This window comes from Sus scrofa, chromosome 6 (assembly GCF_000003025.6).
Source record: "Sus scrofa isolate TJ Tabasco breed Duroc chromosome 6, Sscrofa11.1, whole genome shotgun sequence".
NCBI classification, from domain to species: domain Eukaryota; kingdom Metazoa; phylum Chordata; class Mammalia; order Artiodactyla; family Suidae; genus Sus; species Sus scrofa.
The window spans coordinates 157,758,073-157,779,702 of NC_010448.4; the positions used below are offsets into that span (position 1 = coordinate 157,758,073).

General features: G+C 52.8%; 1 protein-coding gene across 5 annotated transcripts in view; it reads right to left on the reverse strand.

Annotated features, from left to right (window-relative positions):
• ACOT11 (acyl-CoA thioesterase 11) overlaps positions 1-21,630 on the reverse strand; it is an 82,364-nt gene that overhangs the window by 8,156 nt on the left and 52,578 nt on the right. For all 5 annotated transcript variants that reach the window (XM_021096589.1, XM_021096588.1, XM_021096585.1 and 2 more), the window contains exons 2-13: positions 20,832-21,033; positions 19,994-20,063; positions 14,070-14,130; positions 12,740-12,838; positions 12,193-12,328; positions 9,657-9,813; positions 9,326-9,445; positions 7,779-7,923; positions 6,343-6,398; positions 4,994-5,060; positions 4,314-4,397; positions 2,824-2,957 (exon numbers count right to left, since the gene is read on the reverse strand). In XM_021096589.1, the coding sequence (XP_020952248.1) occupies positions 2,824-2,957; positions 4,314-4,397; positions 4,994-5,060; positions 6,343-6,398; positions 7,779-7,923; positions 9,326-9,445; positions 9,657-9,813; positions 12,193-12,328; positions 12,740-12,838; positions 14,070-14,130; positions 19,994-20,063; positions 20,832-20,970 (1,268 nt within the window). In that variant the 5' untranslated portion in view covers positions 20,971-21,033. The remainder of the gene's footprint in view (positions 1-2,823; positions 2,958-4,313; positions 4,398-4,993; positions 5,061-6,342; positions 6,399-7,778; positions 7,924-9,325; positions 9,446-9,656; positions 9,814-12,192; positions 12,329-12,739; positions 12,839-14,069; positions 14,131-19,993; positions 20,064-20,831; positions 21,034-21,630) is intronic.

The following is a 21,630-nucleotide window of genomic DNA, read 5'->3' on the forward strand; positions in this document are numbered from 1 at the left end:
ACTGGAAAGATAGTCCATGCTCCTGGAAAAATTAATATTATAAAAATGGCCATACTACCCAAAGCAGATTCAATGCAATCCCTATCAAATTACCCATGACATTTTTAACAGAACTAGAACAACCAATCCAAACATATATGGGACCACAAAAGACCCAAAGCAATCCTGAGGAGCAAAAACCAAGCAGCAGGCACACTGCTTCCCAGACTTCAGGCAATATTACAAAGCCGCAAAGACAGTGTGGTACTGGTACCAAAACAGACAAACAGACCAATGGAACAGAATAGAGAATCCAGAAATAAACCCAGACACCTACAGTCAGTTAATCTTTGACAAAGGAGGCAAAAACATAAAATGGGGAAAAGACAGTCTTTTCAGCAAGTGGTGCTGGGAAAACTGGACTGCTGCATGTAAATCAATGAAACTGGAACACACCCTCACAGCATGCACAAAAATAAACTCGAAATGGCTAAAAGACCTAAATGTAAGACAAGACACCATCGAACTCCCAGAAGAGAACATAGGCAAAACATTCTCTGAAACCAATCTTACAAATGTTTTCTCAGGTCAGTCTCCCAAAGCAAGAGAAATGAAAGCAAAAATAAACCAATGGGACCTAAACAAACACACAAGCTTTTGCACAGCAAAGGAAACAAACAAAAAAGACAACTTACACAATGGGAGAAAATAGTTTCAAATGATGCAACGAACAAGGGCTTAATCTCTAAAATATACAAACAACTTGTACAACTCAACAGCAAAAAAGCCAACAACCCAAGTGAAAAATGGGCAAAAGACCTGAATAGACATTTCTCCAAAGAAGATACACAGATGGCCAACAGGCACATGAAAAAATGTGCAACATCACTGATTAGACAAATGCAAATCAAAACTACTATGAACCTCATACTAGTCAGAATGGCCATCATTAATATGTCCACAAATAACAAATGCTGGAGAGGGTGTGGAGAAAAGGGAACCCTCCTGCACTGCTGCTGGAAATGTAAGCTGGTACAACCACTATGGAAAACAGTATGGAGGTGCCTTAGAAAACTATACATAGAAGTACCGTGTGGGATGCCCAGCAATCCCACACTTGGGTGTATATCCAGACAAAACTTTCCTTAAAAAAGACACATGTACCCACATGTTCACTGCAGCATTATTCATAACAGCCAAGACATGAAAGCAACCTAAATGTCCATCAACAGATGATTGGATTAAGAGGATGTGGTACATATATACAATGGAATACTACTCAGCCATAAAAAGAACAAAATAATGCCATTTGTAGCAACATGGATGGAACTAGAGACTCTCATACTGGGTGAAGTCAGTCAGAAAAAGATGATATCACTTATATCTGGAATCTAATATACAGCACAAATGAACCTTTCCACAGAAAAGAAAATCATGGACTTGGAGAATAGACCTGTGGTTGCCAAGGGAGAGGGGGAGGGAGTGGGATAGACTGGGAATTTGGGGTTAATAGATGCAAACTATTGCCTTTGGAATGGATAAGCAATGAGATCCTGCTGTGTAGCACTGAGAACCATGTCTAGTCACTTATGACGGAGCCTGATAATGGGAGAAAAAAGAATGTGTACATGTCTGTGTGACTGGGTCACCTTGCTGTACAGTAGAAAACTGAACGAATGCTGTAAACCAGCTACAATAGAAAAAATAAAAACCATTATTAAATTAATTAAAATAAAAAGACCCAGCATAAGAAAAAGGGGGGACTCCTAGGCTCCTCTTAATAAACCATTGGAAAAATGATCAAAGAACCCCCAAAGGAGGGTGTTGGCATAACAGAAGGTGACTTAAAAGGGATTTGAAAAAATAACAGCTTCAACCTTAACATTCCCGTATTAAAGATTGACATTTTGGCTATTTTCCTAAGAACAATTTTTTCTTCCTTGACTAAATTCAAAAAGGATATATTCACATGGAGAATCAGTAAATTGGGGGAACAAATGTATTCACAGGAATAACATCTTCATATTCAGTAACTGACTACATTCAAAAATAATATCCATGGAGTTCCCGTCGTGGCGCAGTGGTTAACGAATCCAACTAGGAACCATGAGGTTGCGGGTTCGGTCCCTGCCCTTGCTCAGTGGGTTAACAATCCGGCGTTGCCGTGAGCTGTGGGTTAACGATCCGGCGTTGCCCTGAGCTGTGGTGTAGACGCGGCTCGGATCCCGCGTTGCTGTGGCTCTGGCGTAGGCCGGTGGCTACAGCTCCGATTGGACCCCTAGCCTGGGAACCTCCATATCCCGCGGGAGTGGCCAAAGAAATAGCAAAAAGACAAAAATAATAATAATAATAATATCCTCATGTGCCTGTCCATTCGAAGAACTGCCAAGCTTGGTAAATTCAGCAAACTGGCCATTCTGTTCGCATCCTGGGGTCGGGGTAGGAGTCCCAGCCACCCCCTCAGCCTTCCAATCTCCACCCCAAGCCGTCCCTGAGCCTCCTCTGGGAAGGCAGAGAACAGTTTGAAAGTCACTAACCTCTCCCTAGGTGCAAATCCAAGATCCATACCTCCAAGTCCTCATTTTAAGAGGAGGGAAACGGAGGCCCAGAAAGGATATGACTTGCCTACAGTCATATCGTTAGTTGGGTCAGGAACAGGACTTGAACCTAAGCCCTCAACTCCAGTTCCAGGCTCAGTCCCCTCCCTGAAGGCTTAGAACACCCTTGACTCTGACCCTCACCTAACACGTGACCACCGCCACCCTCAACTAAAGGCCAGCAGGAGCCGAGCACCCTGGGGCCGCCCTCCCCGCTGCCACCACCCACAGTGCCCCCCGCCCTCACCTGTAGTGCTTGTCCCACTCGGCCCTCCGACGGAGGTCTGAGAGCAGCAGGAAGGCCTGGGCTGCATCCACTTGCACCAGCATCTCCATGTGGAAGGAGAGGAACTTGTCGTCCTCCAGAGTGTACACTCGGAACTGCATGGGACAGAGCGCAGCCTCGTTCCCACGTCTCCTCAGACGACACTGGAGGCCGGAGCTGGGAGCTCAAGGCTGCCACTCACGGCTGTGTGACTGTGAACAAGTGACTTGACCTCTCTGAACTTTGGCTGCATGCCCGTGAAAATGAGAGATGCAGCACAAGTGGACAGGAAAGCATCGGTCGGAAGCAGTGACTGACCAGACAAGCACACTGTGGTTGGACGGAACAGTCCTCAGCTAGGAGATGGAACAAGCTCAAACAAGCACTCAGCGACACGAGTGAGTCTCAGCTGCACCGTGCCAAGGAAAAGAAGTCAGAGTCCCTGGAGTTCCTGTTGTGGCTCAGTGGATAACGAATCCAACTAGGAACTGTGAGGTTGTGGGTTCGATCCCTGGCCTCACTCAGTGGGTTAAGGATCCGGCGTTGCCATGAGCTGTGGTGTACGTCACAGACGTGGCTCAGATCCTGCATTGCTGTGGCTCCGGTGTAGGCTGCCGGCTACAGCTCCGATTAGACCCCTAACCTCAGTACCTCCATATGCCAAGGGTGGGCCCTAGAAAAGACAAAAAAAAAAGAAGAAGAAGAAGTCGGAGTCCAAGGACACATCCTGTATGAGTCTCTCTATTGGACATTGTCAAATAAACAAAACTAAAGGGACATGAAACCGATTCGTGGTTTTCAGGGTCGGGGGTGGGGAGAGGCATGGCTGCAGTGGAGAATGAGAGTGTTTGAGGGGGTTACAGAACGCTTCTGTATCTTGATTCTGGTAGGGATTATATAACTGCAGGTGTTTTCAAAACTAGTCAAATTAAACACTAAAGAGGGGAAATTTTAGTATATGTAAAGGATGCCTCAATTTTTTAAATGTGGGGAAAAAAATTTGCAAGGAAGAAAAAGCAGCAGTGCCTGATGCAACAGTGGAATGGATCCTCGGAGCCAGAAGCCCATCCAACCCCTTAACGTCACTGTGAGAAGTGGGCATCCTGGTACGCAGACAAAAGTGGCAGAGCTCAGGTCCTGCCCCCACCCACCCCTCGCCCCATCCCTGCAGCGCCTCCGTAAAGGAGCAGAGAGAGGGAGGAAGCAGCCGGCCAGCAGCGGCAGGATGAAATGGGGGGGCAAGAAGGTCGGTGGGCAGGAGGGGGGATGGGGTGGTGAACCCCCACTCCAGGCCCTGGGGGCAGGGGGCAAGTATGTTTCTATAACTGGGCTGGTTTCATGACCCTGTCCAGTTCCTTTTAAGGAGGCTTCTCTGACCGGAGTGGTTTGAGAGGGTTTCTGTGGCTTGAGGTCCACCACCTCTGGTTGCTCAAAGGAGGAGGGCAGGGTGGGGGTTTGGGGGGGACGGCTACCTGGTTGATCTCTGAGGACAGCACCCAGTTGTCCTTGGCCACGAGCATCTTCAGGGAGGAGACGTTGTTGTAGCTCAGGTACACCTGGACAGAGCACACAGAGAACCTGACCTTCTCCCCTTCCTCGGGGGCTCCTTGCTGGGCGAGTCTGGGGTGGGGAGAGGGCACCGGGCATGAAAGAAGGAGCCCTGGGCTTTGCGAAAGGAAGTCCGGGCCTGGCCAGACTCCCTCTTCCTCTCAGGGCCTCAGATCCCTCCAGCCAAACAGGGGGACACAGGAAGGCCCTTGGCTAACTACCAGTCTTTTTTTGTTTTTGTTTTTGTTTTTTCATCTTTTTAGGGCCGCACCCACGGCATATGGAAATTCCCAGGCCAGGGGTAGAAGAGGAGCTGTAGCCGCGAACCTACGCCACAGCCACAGCCACACAGGATCTGAGCCGTGTCTGCGACCTACACCACAGCCCACGGCAACGCCAGATCCTTAACCTACTGAGCAAGGCCAGGGATGGAACCCGCATCCTCATGGATACCAGTCAGGTCCTTAACCTGCTAAGCCACAGCAGGAACTCTTAACTACCAGTCTTGAGGCAGTGGCCTTCCATACCCTCTGAGCCTACACCTCCAATCCCACTCACAAGAGGGGAGGGCCTGAGGGCTGCCCCCTCAGAGCAGAGGCCTTACCTGGTTGCTAGGGTCCCAGGGGACAGAGAGAGGCATCTCTGCCTGCTTACAGGACACGATGTACTTCCTGGGGGAGAGGGAAGACGACAACTTTGGTCCCTTGGGGGCCTATCTCTTTCAAGAGGCCTCGCCGCAGGCTTGCTGTGCACCAGGCCCTGTGCTCGGCCCAGCGGGGCAGGAGGGACCCTTGGTTGGCCAGGGAGACTGGACGGGCACACAGAAAACTGCAGCCGAGAACATACACAGGCAGAGGCCAGGGGGGGCCAGGGGAAGAGCACAGACCCCACACGCTTGCTGAGCGACTTTACTCTGGCTAAAGTGACTTCACCCTTATGCCTCAGGGTCCTCTTCTTTTTTCTTTTCTGCTTTTTAGGGCCGCACCTGCGGCATATGGAGGTTCCCAGGCTAGGGGTCAAATCAGAGCTGCAGCTGCCGGCCTACACCACAGCCACAGCAACGCAGGATCCAAGTCGTGTCTGCAAACTACGCCACAGCTCATGGCAATGCCAGATCCTTAACCCACTGAGTGAGGCCAGGGATCGAACCTGCAACCTCATGGTTCCTAGTCAGATTCATTTCTGCTGCACCACCACGGGAACTCCAGGGTCCTCTTCTCAAAGTGGGCTCAGCAGTCACACCTGCCTGCCCTGGGTCATCACCAGGAGAACAGTGCTTGGCATAAGGTAAACCCTCCACAAACATACTTTGTTTTTATTAACGTCATATGGTGACCCCTGGTGACTTCACAGCACTTTCGAGTTTGCAAAGTGCTTTCACGGCACAGTCATTCACACCTGGGTTTGCATCTTAAGCAACTGCATCTCCTTGCAGAGACTTTCTCCTTCTTCTTTGTTTTTTGGGTTTTTTTTTGTTTTTTTTTTTTTGGCCACGCACGCAGCATGGAAAGGTTCCCAGGCCATGGATCAAACCCGTGCCACAGCAGTGAGCTGAGCCACTGCAGTGACGATGCCAGGTCCTTAACCCACTGAAGCACAAGGGCACTCCTCAGAGCCTTTCTTTCTTCATCTGCCAAATGGTCATCAGAGGCAATGGGAGGAAGACTAGATTTTAATTGGCCAGATCTGGCCAGGTTCGAATTTTCATTCCGCTGACTATTCCCATCTGTGTGCCCATGGCCACCTACTCCCTTTGTCCTCAGTGTTCTCACCTGTACATGGGGCCGGTCAGACACCGTGTAACAAGGCCATGACGAGAGGCTGCCTGGGTGTAAAGGCCCAGCCCAGCACCCAGCACACGGCCAGAACCAAAGACATGCATGTTCCCGGGGCCGGGGAGCAGATGGACAGCCCTGAACCCGTGTCCCTTCCCACTGCTCGGCCTCCACTTGCCTGTCCAGGCGGATCTTCTTCCTGGCACTGGCCTCTCGGTATCGCCGTTCACCATCCTGCAGAGAGGAGCAAGGTGTGGTATGGGCGAGACTAACCAGTGTGCCCCCCGCCCAAGAGCCCAAGGAGACCCTGCAGCCCTAGAATGGAGATCAGGTCTCACGGGGGCAGCCTGGACATGAAGGTGCCTGGTCACTGAGCTGCAGCCCCGGCTCCCTCTTAGACTCTCTGAGTGCCTCTGGGAACACCCCCCCGCCCTCACTGCTTCTCCTCTGCCAAAGGGGATCCCCGAGGGCGCTGACAATGCTACGAATCCATATTCATTGAGCACTTGCCATGGGCGGTCTTCTCAAGTGTTTACCACGCCAAAGGCCATCCAAGCCTTCGACAACCCTCTGTGGTTGGCACTTGTAGTATCTTGATTTGACAGAGGAGGAAACAGGCACGGAAGGGCTAAGCGGCTCACCCAAGGTCAAGGGCTAAGGAGTAGGGCCAGGAAGAGAACCCAGACACCTGAGCCACCCTCTGAGCCACCGTTTCTAATATCTCCCCACTCATCAACATTAAATGGCAAAGGCCCGAAAGGCACTTCGTGAACTGTCCACTGTCCCATCATCTGCCAGCTCCCCGCTCCTCACCCACCACCCAGGTGTCTAATGCCCAGCTGAGAGAGGGAGTTGTCACAGTGCATGCTCCATCCGCCCTGGGAGGCTGGTGGGCAGGGCTGGGGACCTTCCTAGAGAAAGGGAGCCACTGCCCCAAGGTCACTCTCTGGCCCCCAGAAGCAAGCCAGAGCCTGGTCCACAGGAAGCAAAGGGGATTTTTTTTTTTTTTTAGCTGTAACCATGGCACATGGAAGTTCCCGGGCCATGGATTGAACCTGCGTCACAGTTGTGGCTTGTGCCACAGCTGCAGCCATGCTGGATCCCGGACCCCTGCACCACAAGAGAACTCCCAGACAAGTAAACATTTTTTTTAAAGCCAGCTTTGAATCCAGGTCGCTGACTCTTATCCCTGTGCTCCTTGCTCTCCTGTCACATGGCCAGAGCAGTGGCCACGTACTGAGGCAGACACAGGGTCGGCACTACCCCAACAGCCCGCGAAGCAGGAACGGCACAGATGCCCTCTTTACAGATGGGGCCTGAACACTCAAAGAGGGCACCCGCTAGAACACGGCCAAGGTGGGGGGTTCTGATCCACCTGTGACCGCAAAGCCGGTGCTCTTACAGTTCTGCAGGCCCATGACTAACTTAACCCCTAGGGACGAGCCAGCCCCACGTGCGTGGGCCCCGAATTCTATCAGGAAGCTGAGTGCCTTCTTTGCATCCCGGGGGGGTCACACCAGGCTCCTCAGAGCTGCCTGGGCCCGAGCCCCTGAGTCCCGTCATCCCCGGGGCAGAGAGGGAGGGGGGAGGGGGCAGGACTCTGCTTCCACTCACCCCAGGCTGAGGCCGAATCCAGGGCAGTATCTGAGGCTGGTCGTCTGCATCCAGGACCACGAAGGTCATGAAGGCGCTGTTGATGTGCCGCCGGTGGGTCTCAGCCTCCTGGCGATAGGCCTCCACGCACACGCCCACCTCCATGCTGAGGGCGACGGAGGGCTGCTCTCAGCCAGTCGGACCTTCCCGTGGCCACCCCCTCCCCAACACACGCACACGCACACACGCTCCTGCCATTCCTCCGGCAGCCCAGATCAGCATCCCATGGGCAGGAAACCCAAAACTATTCCATTTCAACAATGTTTACAGAGCACCTGCTGCCCACCTGGCCCCCTGCTCGTCACTGGGGTCACAGAAATGAATAAAACGCGTCCAGTCCAGGCCCTCTTGGACTAATAGCTCGAGGGGAGCACAAACATCTATACAAAATACTTAACGACGGAGTTCCCGTCGTGGCTCAGTGGTTAACGAATCCGACTAGGAACCATGAGGTGGGGGGTTCGATCCCTGGCCTCACTCCGTGGATTAAGGATCTGGCATTGGTGTGGCTGTGGCGTAGACCAGCAGCCGTAGCTCTGATTAGACCCCTAGCCTAGGAACCTCCATATGCCGCGGGTGCAGCCCTAAAAAACAAAACACTAAGCTAAACTAAACTAACAATAGTAGCAGAGGCCATGGCTGGCCATCACTGAATATCCTCTCTGGCCTTCTACAGGTAACCCCTTATTGAATCCTCACAGCCATGAAGTAGTTGTGAGTTCCATTTTACAGGTAAAAGAATTATTAAAGTTCAGAGGGGTGAAGGGACTCGCCAGAAGTCACTTCTGATAAGAGGCGAGCCGCATTTGAACCCAGGCAGCCTGGCTCCAGATTCTGCAATTTTAACAACCACACTATCATTGAAATCACCAAATCTTTTTTCTTTTCCCCGCTTTTTAGGGCTGCATTCGAGGCATACGGAGGGAACTCTGAAAATCACCAAATCTTTAAGATCACCAAAAGATGCATATTTAAAGTAAGCTTTCATGAGGGGGGAGAGTTCTCCTGTGGAGCAATACATTTTGGATGCGGGGCTGTCACTGCAGCAGCTTGGGTTGCTGCCATGGCACAGGTTCAACCCCTGGCCCAGGAACTTCCACATTCCACAGACGCTGGCAAAAAATAAGTAAATAAATAAAGATTTCATGGGGAGATCAGAATTCATTCCAAAGGTAAGGGCTCAGGAAACTAATTGCTGATTAGGAAGAGGGGAGGAAAGGGTTTGAAAGACAAGGGAATACTGGCAAGAAGTGGCCCTGTGACCTGAGCATCCACAGTGAGACAGGACTGGAGCCAGGGGGAGAGGCACACACACACACACAGCACACGGTATGACTTGACAGTGGCAGCCCCAGGGCTGGGGAGCCGGGGGAGGGAACATCAGAGCAGAATCTTGGTGCTGGTGAAGGGACCCAGCAGCCGGGCAGGGTTGAGAGCTCCTAGGCCTCGTCTGCAGACGGTTCCTGCGGGTCAGGAAGACCTCTCGACCCCAGGGAGCCCCGTCTCACCTGTGCTTGAAGGCGTTGTTCACGATGGCTTTGAGCACCAGGCGATCCCCCACCTGGGATGGGCCCCGGAAGTGGAACATCTCAATGGCTTTCAGCGTAGGGTGGGCGTGGCACAGCCGGCTGGAGGGGGCCGGGGTCAGGGAGACAGGACAAAAGCCCCCAGTGCTTCAGCCCCTGGCTTGGGTCAGCCTGCTCCCTCTGCCTCCATCCCCAGCCCCAGCCCAGAACCACACGTACGGCCCTCTGGCCCACCCCCTCCCACCTAACCGGTGACAAGGAACGGCGGGGCGGGGGGGCGGGAGCAGAGGTGGAGGCAGCGCTCTGACCTCACCTGGCTGCAATGGTGGCCACGTTCTCCATCCAGGCCATGATCTGGCCCCCGAAAGTATTGCCCTGGTGATTGGCATGGGGGGGCAGGACCAGCTCCACACTTTCCACTCGGGTCTTCTCGGCCGGCACCATGCGGCTATAGTCTTTGCTCTCCAGGTCTGACCAGGGAGGAGAGAGGTGGGGAAGTGAGAAGATTCCCAAGGGCTGAGCATCCCAGGGGTTGCCCCGGAGCACCACTCCACCCCATCCAGATTCTTTGTTTTTTTTCCTGCTTTTTAGGGCTGCACTTGTAGCATACAGAAATTCCCAGGCTAGGGTTTAAATCGGCAATGCCAGATCCAAGCTGCACCTGCAACCTATGCTGTAGCTCACAGCAATGCCAGATCCTTAACCCACTGAGTGAGGCCAGGGATCGAACCCACATCCTCATGGACACTATGTCGGGTTATTAACCTGCTGAGCCACAATGGGAACCACTCCCCCCCACCAGGATTCTTTTATTTGCTCAGCACCAGTGAGGTGCCATGGATCTCCAATCTCTCAGGGAGAGCGAGCTGACAGGAGACATGGAGGGCCTGTGAAAGAGGTGGCCTTTCCTCTGACTTGCCAGCTGCTCAGTGATGCCACGGGCAGGGAGGAGGGGCAGTTGAAGGCCTGAGCCAAGGCTGGGAGACTGGACAGGCAGGGCAGTCACAGGGACCAACAGGGTCTCTGCCCAGCTGGAGCTCAGGGCAGGTAAAACGATGACACGAGAGGAGGCTCAGCCAAGGGCCCGGATGCCAGGCTAAGGCATCTGGATTGACCCTTGGGTAGAAGGGCTGTCGAGACAGCAGGGATCTAGAGGGGCTGCAGTGGGATGGAAGGTTCCAGGAGGCCTTGACGGCAGGAAGAACTGGGCCTGCCTGGCCATGGCCTCGGGGCCCGGCATAAACAGAGCACATAGAATTCAGAGCACAGCTCACTGCTTTACCTGGGGTTCGCTACTTCCGCCTGCTCTCTCTCCACTCTCAGCAGCTGAATTCCCCTTGATTGTCCTAAAATGGCCCTCTTTAGGTTTCAAGGAAGACTCTGCCTTCTAATGGTCTAGAGATCAATGAACACATCCAGGAGCTCCCGTCATGGCTCAGTGGTTAAGGAATCCGACGGGGAACCATGAGGTTGCCTGGCCTTGCTCAGTGGGTTAAGGATCCGGTGTTGCCGTGAGCTGTGGTGTAGGTCGCAGACGCGGCTCGGATCCTATGTTGCTGCGCCTGTGGCATAGGCTGGCAGCTACAGCTCCGATTAGACCCCTAGCCTGGGAACCTCCGTATGCCGCGGGAGTGGCCCTAGAAAAGGTAAAAAGACAAAAAAAAAAAAGAAAAAAAAAAAAAAGAACAAATCCAAGGTCACCCCTCTGGGCCTTTGCCCAGCCCGTGGTCTCTGTCAGGAAAACCCTGCCTCATCTCTCCACCTGTCAAAACCCTCCCGTGCAAAGCAGATCTTTGTGTGCTGGTACCGGACAATCTCCATCATATGCTTTGCAGGGGACAGGAGCAAAGTACAGAACAGTATGTGCCAGATGTTCCTTTCTGGGTAAAAAGAGAGGGCAAAATAAGAGGCAGGATGCTTAAAGATGCAGAGAATACGTCTGGAAAGACGGCTCCCCATGGGTAGCAGGAGCTGCCTCTGGAGGGGGCCAGGTTCTGGGGTAGGAGAGAAAGTCCTGCTTTTTATTCTATTTCTATCTCTACCCTACACCTATCTCCACCTATCCAGCTACCTATTTATATGCTTCCCCCCAACTTTTTTAAGTTTTATCCAAGTAAAGTTGATTTACAGTGTGTGATAATTTATATCCTTTTCATTTTTTATGTTTTTATTTATTTATTTATTTATTTATTTAGGGCCACACCTGCAGCATATGCAAGTTCCCAGGCCAGGGGTTGAACTGGAACCACATCTGCCAGCCTCCACCATAGCCACAGCCATGCCAGATCCGATTGACGCCTGCGACCTATACCACAGGTCACGGCAACGTGGATCCTTAACCCACTGAGAGAGGCCAGGGATTGAACCTGCCTCCTCATGGATACCAGTTGGGTTAGTTTCTGCTGAGCCCCCACAGGAACTCCTGTGTGCTTTTTAAAAAGTCCCAGGCAGAACCTCCCCGCCTGCCCGCTTGCATCTCTCACAAGCATCTTATCTTAATACATCATTTCTTGCCTAAAAAAAAATTAAAAATCCAAAGTCCTAGGGGCTTCAAGGCCAAGCTCAACACTACCTTCCTTCTTGACTCCTAGAGACCCAAATGCATCTTATGGATGATAAAGGGTTTTCCATAATTCTAGCTCCATCTTCATGGCTCCTGGGAGCTGGGCAAGAGGTCCCAACCCTCCCCTTTCCGCGAAGGGACCCTGAGGCAAGAGGGCCATCGGGGCCTGAGGCCACCAGTCAGTGGACACCCCAAGCACATCCCCTTCCGTCCTCTGCCCAGCGGGGGCCAGGACAGAGGGAGGCATGCAGGACACCAGCTGCCCTCCCCACCCAAAGCCGCTCACCGTCATGAATGACGTAGTGGGCCAGGAGGTCCTTGATGGTGTCCGCGTAGACCAGCCGCATACGCCGGCGCTCGGCCGCCACGCTGTGCTCCATCTTCTCCTCCTCCGTCCGCGGTGTAGTTGGCTTCAGCTTCACCTGTGCCAGGGGGTCGGGTCAGGGTGCTCAGGACAAGTTCCCCTGAAACATCACAAAGGCCTGTCCCGCCAGGGGCCATCTCACACCTGGGGCTGCTGGATGGTAACCAGTCTTATCCCCTCTCTGTCCCGATCGTCCTGTCTCCGTGTTGACTGACAAACCATGTGCATCCTCCAGTGTCCCCTGTCCCCATGCTTGGGCAAAGGCCCTGTGGATGGAGGTGTTGAGGCAGGACACGGAAGGGAAGGAAGAGGCCTGGACAGCCCTTGTGTGAGGTGCACAGGGAGCGGTGGGGGAAGTGCCTGGGGTTGGGGGCTGTGGGTTCCCCGCAGTGCCCCCACCTCCACCCCTCCAGCCACCCAGGCGCCCAGATAGCTTGGCAGCATTGGGTGGCAAGGTGTAGCCGCCTACTTTGGAGAGCTCGCGGTGGGCCACGAAGGTGGCCAAGGCCTTGCAAACGTTCCACTGCTTCTCAGAGCACAGGTCCTCGGAGGCCACCTGGATGCCCACCTGGAGAAGGGCAAGGTGGACGAGTGAGCAGGGAGGAAAGAGCACACCAGCCCCACAGCTGGACCCAGGACGTCCCATCCCAGGCCTGGCCTCTGCCATTTCTTTCTGTATCACCTACCAAGTCCGGGGGGCCAGAGAACTGGGGTAGGTTCTCATTCTGCCCCTGGCTCCCTAGGAAACCAAGTTACTTCCCTTCTCTGGGCCTCGTTTTCTCATCTGTAAAATGGGAATGATCATACCTACCTTCACCGGGTTATTGAGAGGATCAAAATGAGATGGTGTCTATGAAAGGGCTTGAAGTAAAGTGTTGGCTCAATTGAAAGAACACATGCCTTGGGGGCCTCTGGGGGGGAGGGTCCCTGAGCGTTTCTGGGGCACCAAGAGAGACAGTCAGGACTCTGCTACCCCACCCTCAGTGGCCCCTCAGTGACCACTGGCCCAATTGGGTAAAGTTGCCTGAGGTCCATAAGTGGGAAGCAGAGGCCCCTCTCCCGAGCTCTGAGAGCCCTGTATACACCAAGGGGTCTGCCCCTTAAACCTTCAGCAAGGAGTTCCCGTCGTGGTACAGCGGAAGCAAATCCAACTAGGAACCATGAGGTTGTGGGTTCGATGCCTGGCCTTGCTCAGTGTGTTAAGGATCCAGCAATGCCGTGAGCTGTGGTGTAGGTCACAGACGCGGCTCGGATCTGGCGTTGCTGTGGCTGTGGTGTAGGCTGGCAGCTGTAGCTCCAATGTGACCCCTAGCTTGGGAACCTCCATATGCTGTGGGTGCGGCCCTAAAAAAGGCAAAAAGACAAAAAAAAAAAAAAAAAAAAAAAAACCTTCAACAACCCTGCAGCATAGGAATTATGTTCCCATTTTACAGACGGGGAGATAGAAGCTGAGGGAGGAGGGCTAATGGACCAAAGTCCTTCTCCAGCCCACAGCCCCCAGGGTCAGGCCAGCGGCTGGTTCCCTGCATTCCTGAGACCACCTGGCTGCTGAAGAGAGGGTCTGAGACCAGGAGACCCAGGAGGCTGAGGTCAAGGCCCACGGTGGCATCTACCTTCCCTTCCCTGGGCCTCAGCTTTCCCTTCAGGGTTACAGGTGTTGGGCAGGTAGATCTTCGGAGCCTCCCAAACCTGCCAGCTGCTGCAGACCTCCACTGCCTCAGTCGGGATGCTGTGCGCGTGCCCGGGCTGGGGACCGAGAATGAAGAGGAGGCAGAAAACCCACCCACCCACCCACTCACCTCCATGCTGGAGTTGAAAGCCCGGTTCACCTTGGCCCTGATATTCACCACGTGTCCAACACTGAGGAGAGACAAGCAGGAGGTGAGCCTTCCAGAGGGGACCAAGGGAGAGAACGGGGGCCTCAGATACTTGTGGGGCCTCTGCCAAGGGCCGGAGAATGTCCACGGCCTAAGACGCACACTCACATGTACGAGGTCGGCGAGCCAGCAAGGCGGTGTCAGCATCCCATGTTACAGGTGGGGAAACTGAGACATGAGAAGTGGCACAATGCCCTTCATCTCCCCCGGTCCAGGGAAGCCTCCAGCTTCGCTCTGCTCTCAGCTGGGCAGTCCCTCCCAAGGAAAGCCCTCCCTGCCCTCCTGCAGCCACATAAGGTCCCCCTCCTAACACTTCTTCCAACAGAGGGATCTCTGTCTCCGCACAATCTTTAAGCTCCTCTGGGAGGGACAAGGACCACGTCTGTTTTGCTCACCGCAGAGGAGGCCATCAGAAAGAGGGGTCGACCGAATGCATTCATTCCCCAATTATCCAATACTTACTAAGCACAAGATGCCATAGACAGAGGGTAGGAAGGGAGAGGAAAACATTTAAAGGATTTCGACTATGTGCCGGGCACCGTGCATGACCTCATTTGAACCTCAGAACAAGTTTGGCAGGTAGTTTAGGGAGGACTGAGCATCAGAGAGGGTGAGCCCTTGGCCTACGGTCACCCAGCTAAAAATGGACAGAGCCAGGGTTGTAGGCTAATTCTACTAACTATCCTAGACCTGCTCTGTCGAGCTGCAGCTGTCCCTCTGGAATGATTCCTATGTCCAGATGACAGTCAGATACCCTGGAGGAGCCACCTTGCCTGCCCTGTATTGACTTGTTCATTTCTGTTATTATTAATTCTAGTAGTTCTAAGAGTCGTGGAGGGGAGTGTCGTTTTTAGAAGATGCATGGTGACATGTGGGGGGATGAAGTGTCATGACGTCTGCAACTCTCTTTCAAATGGTTCACACAGGGAGTTCCCACTGTGGCTCAGCGGTAATGAACCTGACTAGGATCTATGAGGACGTGGGTGTAATCCCTGGCCTCACTCAGTGGGTTAAGGATCCAGCGTTGTGGTGGAGGCCACAGGTGCAGCTCGGATCTGGTGTCGCTGGGGCTGTGGCGTTGGCCAGCAGCTACAGCTCCAATTCAACCTCTGGCCTGGGAATTTCCATATGCCACAGGTGTGGCCCTAAAAAAAAGAAAAAAAGAAAGAAATAGTTCATACAATGGTGATATTGTGGCTTCAGTTTGAAACCACCACAATAAGGCAAATACTGCAATATGGTGAGTCACACAAGTTTTTTGGTTTCCTGGTGCTTATAAAAGATATGTTTTAAAAAAAAAAAGATATGTTTACACTACACTGTAGAGTATTAAGTGTGCAATAGCAGTATATCTAAAAAGCAAGGTACATACCTTAATTAAAAGATACTTTCTTGCTAAAAAATGCTAGCCATCATCTGAGACTCAGCAAGTTGTAATCTTTTTGCAAGAGTAACACCAGAGACCACTGATCACAGATCACCCTAACAGATATAATAATAACGAAAAAGCTTGAAAAAAGAAAGCTTGAACTATTGCAAGAATTACCAAAATGTGACAGAGAGACACTAAATGAGCCAATGCTGTGAGAAAAATGGAGTCAATAGATTTGTTCGAAGCAGGGTTGCCACAAACCTTCAAGTTGTAAAAAATGCACTCTCTGCAAAGTGCAACATATTTATCCATGTTCAGATAAAGCAAATTTAGCAAAATGTTAATTACTGAATCTCTGTGGTAATGACAACAGCACTATTAAAGTTTTCTAAAGTTTTTGTGATAAAAAATTAGGAAAAAAATTCCATGGTCCCCCCCCCCAGACAAATATGAAAGTTTAGGAGTCCCCTGGTGGCCTATCTATTAAGGCCTCAGCGTTGTCATGCTGTGGGTCGGGTTACTGCTATGGCCTGGGTTCAGTCCCTGGCCTGGGAACTTCTGTATGCCAAGCGCATGGCCAAAAAAAATTTTTAAATCTATTTTTTGCAGTGCTAAAAAAAGAAAAAGGGAGTTCCCTTGTGGCACAGTGGGTTAAGGATCCAGTGTTGCTACTGCAGCGGCTCAGGTCACTGCTATGGCTCAGGTTTGATCCTTGGCCTGGGAACTTTCACAAGCTGTGGGAGCAGCCCAGAGAAAAAAAGAGAGGGAAAGAGAAAGGTTTGTGGCCCTTCTCCTTCCTCCTCCTCCTTCCTCTCTAGCCACCTCCCCTAAAGCCAAATAGTCACCCATCTGGACTCCTGAGCTTCTCCTCCTTCCTGACTGTCCTCCACTGCACAGCTCAGGCCCAAACTGGCTCTGTCCCCAGAGTCACTGCCCAGCCTCCTTGGGAACCCCTTCAAGGCCCTAGTTTCCCAACACCCCTCCAGAGGTGCTCCTATAAGTACATCTGACACCTGTTCAAGTCCTTCCCCAGGACCGATTTACTCAGGGGACAGAGGAACACATTAAATGTTCCTCGATGATGCTAACAACAAAAGCCAGGTGATGGAGAAGTCCAGAGAGCAAACGACCAGGTTTCCTCAACATATAAACACCAAGGAAAAAGAGAGGGAGAGGGAGAGGGTGGGGGGAGATGTAGGACCTACAGGTTAGAAAAAAGACTTGGGACATAGCAGCCAATTGCGACCTCATTTGCATCCCGACTTGAGCAGCAAAAATAACTATAAAGTAAAACAAAATTTTAAAAAACCCAGTTCAGGAGATAGTGTGGGCAACGGAATGCTGCCTGGATATTTGCTGTCAGTGAGAAATTGTTCATTTTGTTTGTTTATTTATTTTTTGTCTTTTTGCCTTTTCTAGGGATGTACCCATGGCATATGGAAGTTACCAGGCTAGGGGTCAAAAGCAGAGCTGTAGCCGCTGGCCTACACCACAGCTGCAGCAACGCGGGATCCGAGCTGCGTCTGCGACCTACACCCCAGCTCACAGCAATGCCGGATCCTTAGCCCAATGAGCAAGGCCAGGGATTGAACCTGCAACCTCATGGTTCCTAGTCCGATTTGTTGACCACTGAGCCACGATGGGAACTCCAAATTATTCATTTTGTTTAGATGTGGTAATGGGGTCAACATGATGATTAAAAGAGTTCTTATCCTTAGAGATCTATCTTGAAATATTTTTAAATGGCAAAAGCAAAAACAAACACAAAAACCTCCAGGAATTCCCATCGTGGCTCAGGGGGTTAAGAACCCGACATAGTGTTCGTGAGGATGCGGGTTTGATTCCTGGCCTTGCTGAGTGGGTTAAGGATCCGGTGTTGCTTCACAGCTGCAACATAGGTCACAGATGTGGCTCGGATCCAGTGTTGCTGTGGCTGTGCCGTAGGCCAGCAGCTGCAGCTCCAATTCCACCCCTAGCCCAGGAACGTCCCTATGCCGTGGGTGCAGCCTTAAAAATGGAAAATAAAATAAAAAACCTTCCCCAGTTTTCCTCAGGTGCAGCTAGATCTTTCCTGGCCACCAACCATGCTCCAGGCCCCTCCCCAGCTTGCCCTCCTCCCCAGGATCCTCTCAGGCTTTCCCTTCCACCCACGCCCATCTCTGCCCAGTCTCACCTTCACTCCACTGGGTTCTGCAGCAGGTCCAGCCATTATGCCCACACCCTCGCCCCAGCCTTCTCTATCTCCGGCTTCTTCAAGTGCCAGATCCTGTGCTGACAGCAGACCCAGAGGCAGTTCCACTGGCCTACTAATTGTCACTACATACAATACTGGACTGGTACTGGAACAGCTCAAACACCTCCTCCAGGAAGCCACCCTTGACTATTCTGTGCCACTATACCCACCCCCAGACACATAGGCCATGTCGCCCACTGTTTAAGAGCAAGGGCTCTGGGGCCAGACTGCCTCTTCTGGTTAAGTATATCCTGGGCTCTCCCCCAGCTCTGTGACCTTAAGCAAGTTATTTCACTTCTCTGTGCCTCAATTTCCTCATCTATAAAATGAGAATACCAAGAGCCAGGACCTCACAGTGTCGTTCTGAAGATTAAGTGAATTAATGTATTAAAAAGGCATTACAGGAGTTCTCCTTGTGGCTCAGTGGTAACAAACCTGATAATATCCATGAGGATGCAGGTTTGATCCCTGGCCTTGCTCAGTGGGTTAAGGATCTGGTGTTGCCGTGAGCTGTAGTGTAGGTCACACTCGCAGCTGGGATCTGGTGTTGCCGTGTCTGTGGTGCAGGCCGAGAGCTGCAGCTCCGATTCAACCCCTAGACTGGGAACTTTCATATGCCGTGGGTGTGACCCTTAAAAAAAAGGGAAAAACAAACCAAAAAAAAAGGCATTACAAGTAAAGCATCAATACTGGTTCATTAATTGGGACAAAGGTACCATACAAATGTAAAACGTTGATAATAGGGGATCTGGGAGTTCCCTGATGGCTCAGTGGGTTAAAGATACGGCTTTGTCACTGATGTGGCGCAGGTTCATTCCCTGGCCTTGGAAATTTTGGCCACAGGCATGGCCAAAAAAAAAAAAAAAAAAAAATGGGGGATCTGGGTATTGGGAATATGAGACCTCTCTGTACTATCTACAGGTTTTTGTAAATCAAAAACTATTCGTGGAGTTCCCATCGGTGGCTCAGTGGTTAACGAATCCAACTAGGAACCATGAGGTTGCAGGTTCCATCCCTGGCCTCAATCAGTGGGTTAAGGATCCCGTGTTGCCGTGAGCTGTGGTGTAGGTCACAGAAGCGGCTCGGATCTGGCGTTGTCGTGGCTGTGGCGTAGGTGGGCAGCTGTAGCTCTAATTGGACCCCTAGCCTGGGAACCTCCATATGCTGCAGGTGCAGCCCTAGAAAAGACACACACACACACACACACACACACACAAAACTATTTGAAAATAAAAGATACTTCGAAAAAGTACTAGAAACACCATATGTCAGAGATCATTACCAGCACAGAACTCACCCCTTTGAACTGAAATTATGTTTCTTTATCTGCCTCCCTGCTGACTGGGTGCTCCTGGGGCACAAGGACTATGTCCCAGCTGACCTTGTGACCCCGAAGGGGAGGGTAGACCATGGCCCAAAAAAGGTGCAAGCCGAGATGAATGACTGAATAAACGAATACAGGCGCTCGCCAAACCTCTGCATCAGCCGCAACTCATGGGGCATCAAGAAGGCCCGAGTAAGCCCTTGGCACTTGACGTCCCAGGCATGGATAGCCCAGGAGCAGGCCTGGAGGCCAGAGCACCGCATGCAGCCCCTGCAGCCTGTCCTGGGCCAAGGGCTCAGCACGCTCCTTGGGTCCCAGCAAAGCTGTGCGGAGACAAAGCTCAGCACAGTGTAATGAAGCGCTTTCTAAAAAACAAAAGCGAAAACTAGGAGGTGATGAGCTCCTCATCCCTGGAGGTATGTGAGCAGAGGCTAAATGACCCGAACTTCTGGCTCAGGCTCTGCCAAGGCACCTTGTCTAGCGACCTCCCGACAGTCCAGGGACCAGGGACCCACCGGTATGCCCAAGCTCAAAAAGGCATTCGCTGATGGTCTAACCTCTTCCATTTTGCAGACAAGAAAACGGAGGCCCAGAGACAGCCCTAACTTCCCCCAAGTCACACAACCCCCCCCCCCCCCCGAGGCTGCCTCAGCAACGTCCAGCTCCAAAGCTGGCTGAGGGAGCCCACCCCATGGCACCTGATGGCAGGGCAGCTCCCAGCCCCCTGGGTCCCAGAGACTTTGCAGAGGGGTCCCTGCACCCCCAAGGCTGCCCCCTCCATCAGCAAAGGCCCACAGACTGCTGAGTCAGGGTCCAGGCAGCGCACAGGTTGCCCAGGCAGGGGACGGGGGAGGGGCCCTGGGCTCGTGGGGGAGAGACCAGACGGAGAGGCGGGGGGGGGGGGGGGGGGCGCTTACCTAATGGTGTGCTCAAAATAGATATCATCCATGGAGGCTGTGACGCAGGGACAGCCAGCATGCCTCTCCGCTGGCGTCAGGGGAAGAAAGCCAAGCATTAGCAGCCTCCCCGTGGCCCCGGCAGCTGATCAAACATCCAACCGCCCAGCTAAGGCCCGCTCCTCGCCCGCAGGCCCAGCTTCTCCTCCTTCCTCAGCAAGACGACACCCGGATCCTCTCTTACAGATGGAGGTTCTGTCTCTCTACTGCCTCTCTCTTCGGCTAGACTGCAGGTCGCTTGAGGGCCAGGATTTCTGCCCCACCTGTTCACCACTGCACCCCCGTCCTGGAGCCCCGCCTGGCACGCAGTAGATGCTCAATAAGCAGCTGTTGAAGGAACACGTGACCCTGCCCCCGCTATTCTACTTCCTGATCTCGAGTGCCCCCCGCACCCCTCACCTGCCTCTGTCCCCTTGCCTGAGTCATCCTTACCCTCAGGCCCCCTAAAATCCCTTCTGTCCCCCCCACGGCTGGTTCAAGTCCTCTGGCCTGTTCTCCCACAGCCCCTCTTCCACCTCCTTTTCCCAGCCCCCATCGAACAGTGCTGGGGGGCAGCCCGTCTGTCCCCCCACAGCCAGGCTGCGAGCTTCCTGTGGGCTGGAGACGCCTGGGGCACTACAGGCAACAGAAGGAGCTCAATTCAGCTCCACTCAACTCTCCCCAACGTTGGGAGCTGAATAAGCCCGAGAGCCATGGGAGATGGGCAGCACTCGGGGGACCGCCCATCTCTGATAACAGGCTGCTCCTGGGGTGTGGGGGGCCCAGACAGGGAGGGCCGCTGTGCCCCGTGCAGCCTCACCAGACAGGCAGGCCGTGGCATCGATCCACTTGAGCAGCTGCCCGACGCTGAGCTCGCCGCGCTGGTTGGTGTGGCAAGGCAGCACCAGCTGGCTCATCTGCACCTCCGTGGGGTTCCGATAGCCCTCGCCGTCACCCATGTTGTTCTCAGAGCGGGGGGCCGACTTCTTGGATGCTCGGTTGGAGAACACAGAGGCCAGGCCCTGGGGAACAGAGGGGCCGAGAGGTGAAGTCACAGCAGGATCTCCCAGGCCAGTCAGTCCCCACAGACCCCACCTCCAAGAGGGGCCAGCACCCTTCAGCCCAGGGTCTTAGACCCTAGGGACTCTCTGGATGCCCAACTTCCTTGTGTTTTCTTTCTTTTTTTTTTTTTTAGAGCTGTACATGCATCAAATCGGAGCTGCAACTGCTGGCCAAATCCACTGCCACAGCAATGCCAGATCTGAGACATGTCTGCAGCTTCCACTGCAGCTCAAGACAACTCTGGGGGCTTAACCCACTGAACAAGGCCACGGATTGAACCTGCATCCTCAGGGTTAGAGTTAGGGTTAGAGTTCTTAACCACCTGAGCCACAACGGGAACTCCTGCCCAGCTCCCTTTGGGCCCGGAACTCCTTGTTAACGCAAACTTGGACCCCGGGGTTTGGGGGGGAATTTGGCTGGTGTGCGGGCTTTTTAAAATTTTGCCTCAGGAGTTCCCGTCGTGGCGCAGTGGTTAATGAACCCGACTAGGAACCATGAGGTTGCAGGTTCGATCCCTGGCCTTGCTCAGTGGGTTAAGGACCCAGCGTTGCCGTGAG